General features: G+C 41.5%; 1 protein-coding gene across 4 annotated transcripts in view; it reads left to right on the top strand.

The window, feature by feature from the left end:
• Window positions 1–13,400, top strand: part of LOC101944148 (formin-I-like) — a 64,062-nt gene that overhangs the window by 22,779 nt on the left and 27,883 nt on the right. For 2 of the 4 annotated variants that reach the window (XM_065566024.1, XM_065566025.1), the window contains exons 2-7: window positions 1,402–1,533; window positions 4,365–4,451; window positions 7,380–7,553; window positions 8,300–8,448; window positions 11,461–11,637; window positions 12,521–12,917. In XM_065566024.1, coding sequence (XP_065422096.1) covers window positions 1,402–1,533; window positions 4,365–4,451; window positions 7,380–7,553; window positions 8,300–8,448; window positions 11,461–11,637; window positions 12,521–12,917 — 1,116 coding nt within the window. The remainder of the gene's footprint in view (window positions 1–1,401; window positions 1,534–4,364; window positions 4,452–7,379; window positions 7,554–8,299; window positions 8,449–11,460; window positions 11,638–12,520; window positions 12,918–13,400) is intronic. The other 2 variants (XM_065566026.1, XM_065566027.1) reach the window with 1 other exon arrangement.

Here is a 13,400-nt window from a genome sequence, read left to right as displayed (position 1 = left end):
AGACTTCTAGTATTTGTTGCCCTTTAAAGGAACACTGTCAAGATAAAAGTTGCATTCAGAAACAAAATCCTTACCCGAGCTATTAATAATCCCCTAGAATTTTAAATAGCAAATTCACTTAAGTTGTTTGTTTGCCTTTTGCATTTCATTCAGTTTGGATAATGACCCAATCAGTTTTAACTCCTGGGGTACTTGCTGTAGCACCATGTCATTATGCCTGAGTTTCCAGCATGTCAGGAAAATGCTTTAATTGAAGAGGAAAAAACAGGTTTTTTTTTTAAATGTTTCTGTTCATATTAAGTGTGTGTGTGTGAGGGAGGGAGGGAGGTGGGGGTGAACTACTCGATAGTGCAGCTCAAATCTAAATGGATCTCTCCTGGGACTTCCTTGTACTTGTTAGTTTGACCATTAGACTAATCACTGAAGCCCAGATTTTTAAAGGTAATTAGGCATTACTCAGTGTTGCAAGGCCTAATTTAGGAGCCTAATCGGTTTTGAAAATGAGACTGCGGCTAGTCAGTTAGGCCTTGTAATGCTGAGGAGAGCAATGCCTAAATATCTTTACAAATCCGGGCCTAATTGTCTGGAATTAGAAAGCAATTTCTCCCCATGTATGTGCTGTTGCATATATTTTCTCCTGGGGAGAGGATACTGGACTAGGTCAAGCACTGGTCTGATCTGACATGGCAATTGTACATGCTGCTACAAAGAGAAACCAAGTCCGTGAAAGTGCTTTGCTAACAACATAAGCTATTGTAGTTTAAGGTGTCTGTTTACTCCAATTTCCTTTTTTGCCTTGCTTGAGTTTTATCTGATAGTAAAGCCTCCACTAGCTTCATTTAAAAACAATTTTATTTATGTTTAGACTTATGAACAATGTTACCTTTTGTTTATGTACCACTGAAATAAGCACAGTTCTTTTCTGTTAACATATTTTGACAAGTTTTGATGACAGTTAGACCTGGTGATACACACCTCAAACTCTTTTTTTCCATCCTCCCCCCGCAAATTTCTGATGATACTGATTTGCTTTCACACTGTTAGAATGCAATACTCTGAACCATGGCTAAGACACAGACATGCACATAAAACTGATATTCTCACCTCTTGCTAAATTTTCTAAGTTTAAAAAAAAATTCTTCCCAGCAATTTCAGCTCCAAATATGACCAACCCTGTATTCTGAAATTGTACAAGCGCTTGTATATTTGATATCTTACTGGCTCACACTTTGTTTCAATGGGAGCTTATATTCACCAGCCAGGTTGTCAATAAAATAAAATATGAATGAAATGGAAATTTTATGGCAGATATTGTAGCTGTAACTGTCACAAGTTCTGCTGTAGCCTCACTAGTTTAGTGACACACTTCTTAAAAGCACTTGTGATTGGTTTGTGCTCTAGCTAAGCCAGGAAAAAATCCTGAAAATTATGAACATGGTGAAAAATAAAGAACTGAGCATCGAAGGAGCTTTGGATTTGGCACAGAAAGAGACGCATGCAGAAAAGGAAGCAATGAATATGGCATTCCCGATGGTAAGATTGCTCACTTTTAAAAGATATTCTACAATAATTTCAAACTGTGTCTAACAGTCATATATGCTGGGACAGATCTGGGTCCCACTCCAGCTGCTTTGTGTCATTCTGGCAGAGCACAGCAACTGCAAATGCAATGGATCTAGTTTCTGGGGATTCCTTCAGTATAAGAGTACTCAAGAGAGGTCTGGCAACCATAGGCACTCATGTGATGCCAGTCTGTATGACACCTAGTGGAGGAGACATGGCTGGGAGTAAAGGGACAGGTCCCCAGCCTCCGAGGGTAGTCTGGTGTAAGTTAGAGCAACTTTTACTTATGCCTGGGATTGGCTTGGTCCCTGGCCCACCAAGGATAAGGGGAGCATAACAGTGGCTTAAAGGTGCCTTTTCCCCTACCTGGATTTTGTACTGAACACAGCTCAGCTGAGCCAAGGGAATCTAGCCCCAGACCAAGGTATTTAGGTTCCTAACTTCAATTGACTTTAGTAGAGTTCTTAGGGAGGTGTCTGGAGCCATTTCTACACTATATGGGTGCTAGAGAGGCATCGCAAGGGCACTGTAGCTATGTCGCTATAACCCTGTAGTGTAGATACAGACTACACTGGCAGAAGGGGTTTTTCGATTGCTATAGGAACGTCCCTTCCCTGAACAACAGTACTAAGTTGAGGGAAGCATTCTTTCATTGACCCAGCTGCGTCCATGCCGGGGGTTAGATTGTCTAGCTCTGGCACTCAGGTGTGTGGCTTTTCCACACCCCTGAGCACAGTAGCTATGGCAACATAAGTTTTTAGTATAGACCAGGCCTGAGCACATGACGTGGCACGCTCCATTTGACTTGGCACAAAGACTGGATTTATTTGCCACTAAAACCTCCACTAGGTTCATTGAAAAGCAATAAATAACTGATTAACAACTTCCCCTTTTGTTTATGACACATGGAATAAGCTGACACCACGCAGCTCAGGTAGGAGTAGAAGTGAGTTGAAATGGAGCAAAAGCACAAGCTCTACGTTGGTTTCATGTAAAGTGTGGGTTTGAGTCCAGACACTCCTCCCTCATCCCCCAGTTCTCATCCTCTTCCTCCAATGGGCATTTCCTTGCTCCTACTTCTCAATCTGGTCCTTTCCCTTCTTACCTGGAAGAACTGAAGGAGAGTATCTCCAGCTCCTCCTTCTGCTCTCCAATCTTTATCCCATGATCTCCCTCCAGTCACCATCAGAATGCATCAGCTTTCATTCATATTTCAACCTCTGCAAGCCCCTTAGGGCTGGATTTTGAAAAGTGGCCTCCCTATGGGAATGTCTGTGAGAAATCTTCACACAATGATAATAGCTCAATTTGAAAATGTTTCACGCCAGAGAAGCTGTTAGTGATTTTTGAGAGATGGGAGTCATCAGGCCTCTTCTAAATTCCTTTTGGGTTTGCTTTTTAATAAGTTCCTACACTGCTTAATAAGTGCTCTGCTTGCATAAGGTTCATCTAGAAGGAGGAAAAAAAGTAAGCTGCAGTTTGGTGTCCTCTTGCAACACAGAACTGAACCGTCTATCAGCTGGGGATTAGCCAGGAACATAGAGGGCTGCATGGACATCATTTTCTTCAAGTGATGAAACAAAGTGAAGTTAGAACTAGCAATTATGGATCCAGATCTTGATGGTTCTTACTCACCTTTTTATTAAGTTTTTTACTTGGGCAAAAGCAATGAGTGACTGAGAACTGGTTTGTGGTGCTTGTAGTTATGTGATATTATCATTCTGTTTTCTGCATACTGCAGCTTAACATTTTTGGACAGTTGTCAGCAGAGGCAGCTGCCATTTTGTGAGTCTTTCTGCATTCCCTAAATCTAAAGTAAAAGCAGTTCATACTGTAAGTAGATGGTTGCTCTCTGTGTAAGTAATTCAGAATTTGGCTCCTGGTGGTTTAGACTTTATAGCTCTGTGATATGAGATAGGAGAGCTGTAAGGATGATTGTATCAAAAATTTCAGGTTGCATGAATGTCTCTCTTTAATTTTACAACACTAAAGAGGCTGTGTTGATGTGAGTTAATACACAGAATAAGTCTTCATTGCAGTGGAAATCCCCTCTCCTATAGTATATTATCACCAACAGGACATTTATATGGATGATGTGTTCTAGAAATAACACATTATAAGTGGTTTCTTCGCTACTGCCCACAGTACTATAGTCTGTGATAATTAAACTGAGAGCTAAATCAAACTTGAACACAGTTATATCCTCACCTTTGGTGCACAAATACAGAGCACATTATCCTATAGCTTGTAAAATCAGTACATGTAAGTGCAATAGCCAATTTTAGAAGCCAGGTGGTAAATTGTGCACCCCAGCATTTATGAGCACGGGCAAATCCTATATCTCTAGTTCTACTTCATCCTGTTCAGTAATCTGATGATGAAAGTGCCTTTCTACAAAGGTTGATGCCCTTTTAGTTTGCTAGTTTGATTAATAGACTGGCTATTGCATTGTACTAAATGCATTCATGTTGTTTTAAATGCATTTAGTAGAATTCTGAGGTCTCCCTTTCCACCTTACTACCCGTTCTCAATTCTGTTTCTTCCTTTCTCTCCCTTGCTCATTCCTTCTCCCTCTCATGATATCGCCTTTCACTTCAGTTACTTCAGTAGGCTTTGTGGATGCTTGGCACGTGTGAAAATCAAGCCATTATGGTGGTACAATTCTTCCCAGTGCAGAGATCCTGACAAAGCCTCTGACATATTGCACAGAGGGGGACTTCACTGAAGAGTCTTAATGAATTTCATATTAACATGTATTGAAAGAACATAAGATTTTAGTTGATATCAATAATGTTTTCCAGGATTTGCAGGATTTGCTGACTGGTTCACAGTTCAACTTCAGTGTCTACAAATACAAACGATATAGGTGGCAGAAACGAATTTTGCAGGTAACTTCATGAATACAAACCCCTGCCTTTGCAGAAATATGGCACATACTATATTTTTGTATTAACGTGAATGTGGTTTTAATATACTCCGTAGTCCAATATATTGCCTGAATTAAAATCCAGTGGAAATGTTTGAAATATTAAACTAATTCTCTGCCTTTTAGACTAAAAGTTCTGTGCAATTAATATTTGATACCTCCTCTGTTGGGGAATTATAACCTGTAGGCTGTAGGATGGACTTGAAGATCTAAGACATCTTTCATCTCTAGCTATTGTGCTCCGTGACAAAGATATTTGATTGTGATGGTTTCCCTTTGCACACTGTTCTTCATTACAAGTTGGCACTTATAAAAGTGATTATTTTCTTTTAAAATTTCTTTTGACAGCATGTCTCTCTAGTCATGATCTATAAATCCTACCTGTGCACTTTAGAACTAAGGAAGAGATTTTCAAATATGCCTGGGGGACTTAGGTACACAAGTCCTATTGAAAGTCAGTGGGACTAGTTGCTCCTAAATCCTTTGTGCATTATTGAAAATCTCTGCCCAAAGTTCTAATCTACAAACCATTAGGTTAAGATGTAGCTACTTAGTTTCTAAAATATTCAGATATTTTTCAAATCATAAACCTGATTTCCTGATTATCTTAGAAAGTTTACAACAGCTTCACAAACCCAGTAACACAGCAAACTATACCGCTCTTCCCTCCTGCCCCTGCCCTTGACTGGGCCAAGCCCTCATCTGGTGTAAATTGACATAGCTCTAATTCAGACCTCATTTAAGCAGCAAAGCCCTGTGTGCTCAGAAGGGATTACACCAGGGGTAGGCAACCTATGGCACGCGTGCCAAAGGCGGCACAAGAGCTGATTTTCAGTGGCACTCAACACTGCCCGGGTCCTGGCCACCGGTCCGGGGGGCTCTGCATTTTAATTTAATTTTAAATGAAGCTTCTTAAACATTTTAAAAACCTTATTTACTTTACATACAACAATAGTTTAGTTCTATATTATACACTTATAGAAAGAGACCTTCTAAAATATTAAAATGTATTACTGGCACGCGAAACCTGAAATTAGAGTGAATAAATGAAGACTCGGCACACCACTTCTGAAAGATTGCTGACCCCTGGATTACACAATATGTTCTGGGATGAAGTGAACCCAGTCAGAGTAAGGGCTTGTCTGCACACAAAATATTCTACTTTAACTAGTCTCTATTCCTGTGCAGGAAGGATAATAACCTAGGCTATGTTTACGTTAAAACACTACAGCAGCGGGAGAATTCTTCTGTCAACCTAGCTACTGTCTCTGGGGGAGGTGGATTAACTACAGTGAAGGGCGAAACACACCCGTTGCTAGTGTGAGGCCTGGTCTATACTAGTTGTATATGTGATCAGTTGTAATGACATCGCTCAGGGGTATGAAAAATCCACACCACTGAGCGACACAGTTAAATTGGCCTAGCCCCAGAGAATTCTCACATCGAGCTAGCTGCCACCTAGAAGTCCTCCCATTGGCGTAAGTAGCGTCTTCACTGAAGTGCTGGTGTTTTAAGTGTAGACATAGTATCGCATTCCAGGGTGCAATCCAAACAAGTGAAGGGTTGTCACCACCTGCCCTGCAACCTTGAGTGCCTCACAATGCTTTGCTGTTGTAGCTCCCACACTGGGCTGTTCACAAACAGCTAGACAGCATGCTGGTCACCCCCTGAAAGTCTGTGTATAGCTGCAGTTCTGGTCCAGCGACACTGAATCCAGCAGCCTGTCAGCAACACACCAGCAACACTCTGGCTTCCAGCAGCCTTGGTTACTGCTTGCCAGGCAACCCCAACATATGTCCAGTCCTGAGTTTTCCCCAAAAGGTGTGTTCTGTACTGTGCAGCCCTCTTCTGGGCGGTTCCGATATTAGAAGTCCGTTATCCCTGTAAGGGGTCAATGTACAACACTTTGCTACTGTAATTGGAGTTTCCAAACAATGCACTTTAAACACAACACTGGATTAGTTCTGATTAAAGAATAAAACAATTGTATTTAACTACAAAGAGGTGGGTTTTAAATGAGTACACATATAAGGTATTAAAGTAAGAAATGGTTACAAGAGAAATAAGATGAAAATGCTTTCTAGTAACTAAAGCTTAATAAACAAGACTTGGATCAAGGTAAAATTATTGCCACATATTCTCAGCAATATAGCTGACCAAATTCTCAAGTTAGGATCTGCCCTCAAAGGCCAAAGGGCCGGTTCCTTTGTCTTCTTAGGTGAAAGAGAGAGAGAGAGAGCATATCTGGGGTGTTTTTTGCCCCTCACTTTTATAGACCAGTCACCCTTTGAAATATATTTTCCTGAGGGTTACCCCTAAATAAAGTTCGTTCCCACACGGAGGAAAGAGACATGGAGCCTCATGGTGAAAGAAGTTCCATCTTGTTTGTTAAAATGCAGATCAATCTGTTTTTGCTCCCCTCCATTGCTAAAGAATGGCCACTTGACTGGTGATTGCCAATCAACTTTGACACCTGGCTAGAAGCATCAGTCTGTCCTTTGCCCAGTAATTAATGCTCCAGTGAGAAGATTATTCCACTAGCCTGTGCTGCTGCTGTAGAACAAGCTCTTGCACTGGCTTATACAAGATATGCGGAAAATTTCAAAGAAAACAATGCTTCAGAATGATGAATTGATGTATATTTATCAAAGAGATAAGGAAAACACAGATGCAATAAATATATATTTCTTTGGTAACTACAGTAAATACAGGACAGTGGTTGGATAATAAAAAGTTTGTTCTTGATTCTAATTGTCAACAGAACAGATGCATTTTCTCAGTTGGCCCTTTAGCCAGGAACCAAAATATTTCACGTTCATATTGGTGATGGGCCCTTCCTTGTTAATGAGGGAAGAGGTGAAATCAAATGAGAAAGATCTTTCTCTTCCAGATTGATTTTAACACACAGACCATTTTTAACATTGAGAAAGGGATCATCAAGAAACAGTTCCCATTTTCACAAGTTAAATCCTATGAAGACAGTGAAGGGAGGCGCTTCAGCATCGCATTTCATGGGCGTGCAGATTATGAGCTGGAAGCAATGTCTCTTGAAGATAAAAGAAAAGTAGGTTAATCTGCTGTAATAACTTATTTATTATCATCACTTTAATATTAGGATGTGCTATGTGTTGTGCAAATGGAGAGGTTGATATATCCTTAATATATTTTTTTAACAGACTTTCACCTGATTTACACCTTAGTGATTGCACTAGGTTTACATGGGACATAGGAATATAAGTGTAGGGCAGAATTCAGCATCAAATGGTTTTATTTTCAGACAGACCTGTAAGGTGGCCCATTGGAAAGGGGAACCCTTTAGCTCTGAAGAGAGAGTCCCTCATGGTGAGACCTAATTAGTAGGTACAATTTTCTGTCCAGGTTCATTTGACACTAGGCGTGGGTTCAACTGAAACGGGTCACAAAGCTGTCAATGAAGCCGCTCCGAGTCTAGAGTTTGGGATGAGACCTCAAACCAGACAAATGTTACCTGTGTTTTAACTGAGTGCTTGGAGATTTGCAGAAACTCTAATTGTACATTAAGTAAGGAAACAATATGAGAACAATAACAGAGAGATCTGTGTTTAACAATAAGCCTTTTTAGGAGGAGGCTCACACATCTACGTGTTTAGGCATACCAGCAAATTTGCATTGAGCAACATCACTTACTTAGTTTATGTAAGATGAGATTAATCTCCCTCTTTAGATGTCCATTTTATTCATGGATACATTTTAAAAAAACAACCCATTAACATAGGCTGCAAGGGTGCTGGTATGTAAAACATACACTAGCTACTGTCACTTATTATACAGATATCACACCTGGTGAACAAAGTTACCCAGAGTAATTCATACAGGAGACCTGCAGAGTCCTGCTCTGGAAGACCTGCCAAATGTGATGTGATACATGAAGGACTACTGGATTTGCAGCAAGACAGTTTTGTATCTATTAAATGGGTGAAGTATGAAATATCTTTTTCTTTTCGTAGCAGTAATTTCTATCTCCTAGTTGCAGTAAGGGGGTAGATCTTTCACAGGCTCTGATAATTATCTAATACTAGGATTTTAACTTGTGGATCAAGAAATGTTGTTTTGGTTCACTTTTTGGATTCAAATTTAGTGAATCAGTCTATCTGAAATGAAGACCATATAAGGTAAGTATTGTTAGTAGGCTTGCAATAGCACCTAGCACAGTGGAGTCTGGGTGCATGACAGAGGCTTCTAGATGCTACTGCAATACAAATAAATAATAAAGTGATTTTAATGGGTGAGCCTGGAGAATTTCCTTCTCCTTCATCTTCACCTTTTTTTCTTTTTACCTTCCTAACCATCCCATTTTCAACCACTAATGAAAAGAAGTAAAACTTGTGTTAAAGCAGCTAAAGAAGGTAAGTATACACCATAGGTTCTCTGCTAGAGGACAATTTTCTCTCACTGGACAAATGGCTGTTCTGCAGCCAATAAGTCATTCTCTGTTCTCCTCTTGGCCTTCCTGTAGAGATGACCAGCCACTGCCCTAAAGGGAGGTAACTTTAGAGCTACGAATAATGATGTGCTAGGATTTAGACTGAACCTCCAACTATTTTACCCAGGCCACTAAATAGCCATCTGCTGGTAACAATGATTTTTTGTTACCCCTTGAGCCATTATGGAACTAGGAACCTCTCAGTGAAGGCTTTAAAATGCCTCTTCAGTTTGTTGTTGTTATGCCAGGTCATCCTGTCAAAAGATTTTTTTTTTGGGGTGGCGGGAAGAGGCCTATGGGGACCCCTCATAATGCAAGAAAGAAAGAAAGAAAGAAAACATTTAACATGGTAATTATCTGCACATAGCAATTACCTCAAAAGAATTCAGAGTTCCCAGGAAATTATTTTAATTATTTTTAAAAGGCTACCACTGTATGTCTTGTAAACAGTTTCCTCAAGAGCATCTTAGGATTTGCTACCCTGCTACATTTAACAGGTTTGCTAACAAACAAAAATTGATTTTTATTTATCTTGCAAAGCAAAGCCCTGGTTGCTTCCGACATAATATTAATCTTCTTTCTTTTTTTGGAAAAGTAAATAATGGCGGAGACATCCGGAGATCCTATTAAGCCATAAGTCCCCGTTCTAAAGGAAGGAGCGATCAATATAATTGCCAGCTCCATTAAACAATTCTTATCACTTTGACTCAGCATGTAGGCATAGCTGTAACTTACATTTTATGTTTTATGTTTTCTTCTTCCATAGTAACTAAACTTGTTTAAATTATACTCGATGGCCAGTGATGGGACGGTAGCTGGGGAGGGCTCTGAGTTACTACAGAGAATTCTTTCCCAGGTGTCTGGCTGGTGGGTCTTGCCCACATGCTCAAGGTCTAACTGATCACCATATTTGGGGTTTGGAAAGGATTTTCCCCTGGGTCAGATTGACAGAGACCCTGGGTTTTTTTCGCCTTACTCTACAGCATGGGGCCCGGGTCACTAGCAGATTTAAATGGTGGATTCTCTATAAATTGAAGTCTTTAAATCATGGTTTGAGGACTTCAGTAACTCAGCCAGAGGTTGTGGGTCTATTACAGGAGTGGGTGGGTGAAGTTCTGTGGCCTGTGATGTGCAGGAGATCAGACTAGATGATCATGACGGTCCCTTCTGACCTTAAAGTCTATGAGTGTAAATCGTCCCTGGAGACCTGCTGCTGGAGCCCTGGGGTAGCGGCGGCGGCGGAGCTCCGGCGGTAAGTTAAAGGGCCCGGGGCTGTAGCGGTGGCTGAGCCCCGGGCCCTTTAAATCGCCACCGGAGCCCCACCGCTGCTACCCCAGGGCTCCGGCAGCAGGGCTTTGGTGGCAATTTAAAGGGCCCGGGGCTCCAGTCGCTGCTGGGAGCCCCAGGCCCTTTAAACTGCCACCAGGGGAAGCCTATCCGCTCTTGCCAGTATGCCCTACCGGGGTGTACCGGCTTACTTTCACCTCTGGGAGCAGCGATGAAACTAGCGTCAGAGTGATAAAGAAGCAAAATAACCCCCAAGAGAAGGACCTTTATTAAAGTAGGGGCTAGAAGACCCAACCAAGATTGTGGCCTTTTTGTGGTAGAGGCTGTATGTAGTGTGACAGTCCTTGGGAGCTTACAATCTAAATAGACAAGAGAAAGGGGAAACAGCCACAGAGGTGAAGAAATGTGCCCAAGGTCACATAACAGGTCAGTAGTAGAGCTAGGTTTACAACCCAGGTCTCCTGACTCCCAGTTCAATGCCCTAACTACAAGACTACACTGCCTTCTCTACCTTTAATTTCAGTGAAGTGTTGTCCCTCTTCTATATAGTTTAACTTGCATTCACTCATGTATTCTCTCTTCTTCCACATAGCAGAGGAGATAGTTCTTAAGTCAGCGAAAGGGGAGGTGGATCAGAAACGTGGCTAGTATTTAGAGTAGAGGAATTTGAGCCTTATGTTATTATTTAACACTTACGTTACAGTAGAACCTAGAGGCCAAGCATCTCAAAACCCCATTGTGCTAGGTGCTGTACTAATGTATAGTAAATGACAGTCCTTGACACACAGAGTTTACAATCTAAAAGATTAGAGACAGTAGGCAGATGAGAGAAATCAGCAGTTGGGGCTGGGTGGAGGGAAGATGGGGTAACACAAATAGTAGGATGTGTACAGTTCTTAGCCCTTTAGTCAAGCCTCCTGGGTTTTGCTCCTGGATCTGTCATTGGTTCACTGTAATATCATGCAAGGCATTCACCTCCCTTGTCTCAGTTTGCCCATGTATTAGATGCGGGTAATAAAGCCTACCTTATGGGTGTGATGTTAGGCTTAATTCTTTAACATTGGTGAGATGCTTTGTGATCCTTGGATGAAAGGTGAAATGGAAGTATGAAGACTTCTTGATAAAAGAACGTATCTTCTGCTGTTTAAAGCAGAAGGCAAGGCTAATGGTGATAGCGGTTAAGCGAGGAATGTGCTGATATCTCTATTCCTTTGTCCTTGAGATATTTGGTGCAGCTAAGTGAAGGAGAACTGAGTTTATCTTGCATCGACAACAATGGAGAGAACAAGAATGCAGACCCTGTAGCAAAGACAATTAATTTGTCAAATGGAAATGTGAGTGTCATTAAAGAGAATGGATATGATACTTTCTCCGTCCAGACCAAGGAACACAATTACTTGTAAGTATAGCTAGTAATTAATAATTTGATAATCAGGGCAATTAAAAATAAGGTTGAATAACCATGTCTTTAGATGCCCAAAAGTAGAATACAGCAACAGGAAAAATCAGGCTGTCAAAATCATGTGGATAAATGATTGGGTAACTGAGCTGTATAAGTGGATCTCAAAGTACCACAGAATGAAGTCAAATGCCTACATTTAAACCTGGGTAACAAAGACTGTCTAGTCATCACTTAAGGGCCATGGAGGGATTTATCCTTCAATGGCTATCTTAGGGTATGTCTATACTTACCCGCTGGTTCAGCGGCAAGCAATCGATCTTCTGGGATCGATTTATTGCGTCTTGTCTAGATGCGATAAATCAATCTCGGAAGTGCTCGCCGTCGACGACGGTAATCCTGCTCCGCGAGAGGAGTAGGCGGAGTCGACGGGGGAGCCTGCCTGCCGCGTGTGGACCCGCCGTAAGTTCAAACTAAGTTACTTCGACTTCAGCTACATTATTCACGTAGCTGCAGTTGCGTATCTTAGTTCGAACTTGGGGCTTAGTGTGGACCAGCCCTTAGTTGTTGTAAATAGTTTCTGACTAGTTTGTACACTAAACACAAAGGCAAAACTGAGGGGATTGTTCATCTTCCCCCATGAGGAGAAGAGAAATTGAGGAAACTGTACCATAGAGTCAATATGGCAAAGCTTCAGCTCTCTAACTTTAGAAACCTAAGCAATTAACTCTGACTGAAAAGGTCAGAGTCAGCAGCGCTAGTCTCCTTTGACAAGTAAAGCTGTCTAGCACCATTCTGCTTAAATCAGAAATACTTGTGGTTATTTAGTCAGCATGTTATTTACACTATCTTGGGTTTATATAATGACATTCTTAAATTTTAGGTTTCGAATACCCTTTACTGTCCAGAATAACAGGGCAGAGGACATTAGCAAGCTCCAGAATGAATGGGTATCGCTTATAGACAGGTATTGCCTGCTGTGGAAGAATCGCTCAGAACCTCAGGAAGGCTTTGGAGAAGGCACCTCAGAGGCTGTATATGAAAAACTCCTCATCGCTCCAAATAAGCAGGCAGAAGGAGCCCATTGCCTTGCTGTGGGTTACGAAGCACCACCCCGATCAACCCCCCTCACAGAGGAGGCAACCCCAGCATCATCATTTCCGCTTTCCAGAGTTCAGGCAGTGGTGCCACCACCACCTGCTTTCCCTCCGCCCGCCCGCCTCTCGCCAGCATGGAAAAGAACAAAAGCTTTTCACTGGGATGTTGTTCCTCAAGAGAAGGTCAGGATAAAAGTAACTGCTCTTCATCATGATCAAGTAGCTGGAGCGGGGAGGGGAAACATTTTTTAAAAAAATGACAGGACGTGCAACTATGTTGCATGTACTACTGCAGTAATTATCCATGCAAGTGGAGTAATTGTTCCATGAAAGAACCTGGTCACCTAACTGCATGTGCAATTACCCAGTTTGCAAGTGGGATTGCAGTAAATATTCATTCACATAGGTTGTGAAGTTGGACACGCACATTTTGCACAGGCAGTTGTACACTTGGTTGAAAATCTATATGTTAATGTATTTAACAGTTACCAAGGAATGAACCTGACAGTGTTCTCATGCCAGTTTTTGTTCTTAAATGTTGAGAATAGGCAAAATCCACAGGCACATTAGCTGAAGATGTTGTCACAGTTCAGGGCAACTGCACCTGTATTACTCCTTCACGGTCCCTCAAGAGCACCCACTCTAGGCTCCCAGCTCCTCAGCCAT

This window comes from Chrysemys picta, chromosome 13 (genome assembly GCF_011386835.1).
Source record: "Chrysemys picta bellii isolate R12L10 chromosome 13, ASM1138683v2, whole genome shotgun sequence".
Taxonomy (NCBI): Eukaryota; Metazoa; Chordata; order Testudines; family Emydidae; genus Chrysemys; species Chrysemys picta.
This window is presented reverse-complemented; position numbering and strand designations above follow the sequence as displayed.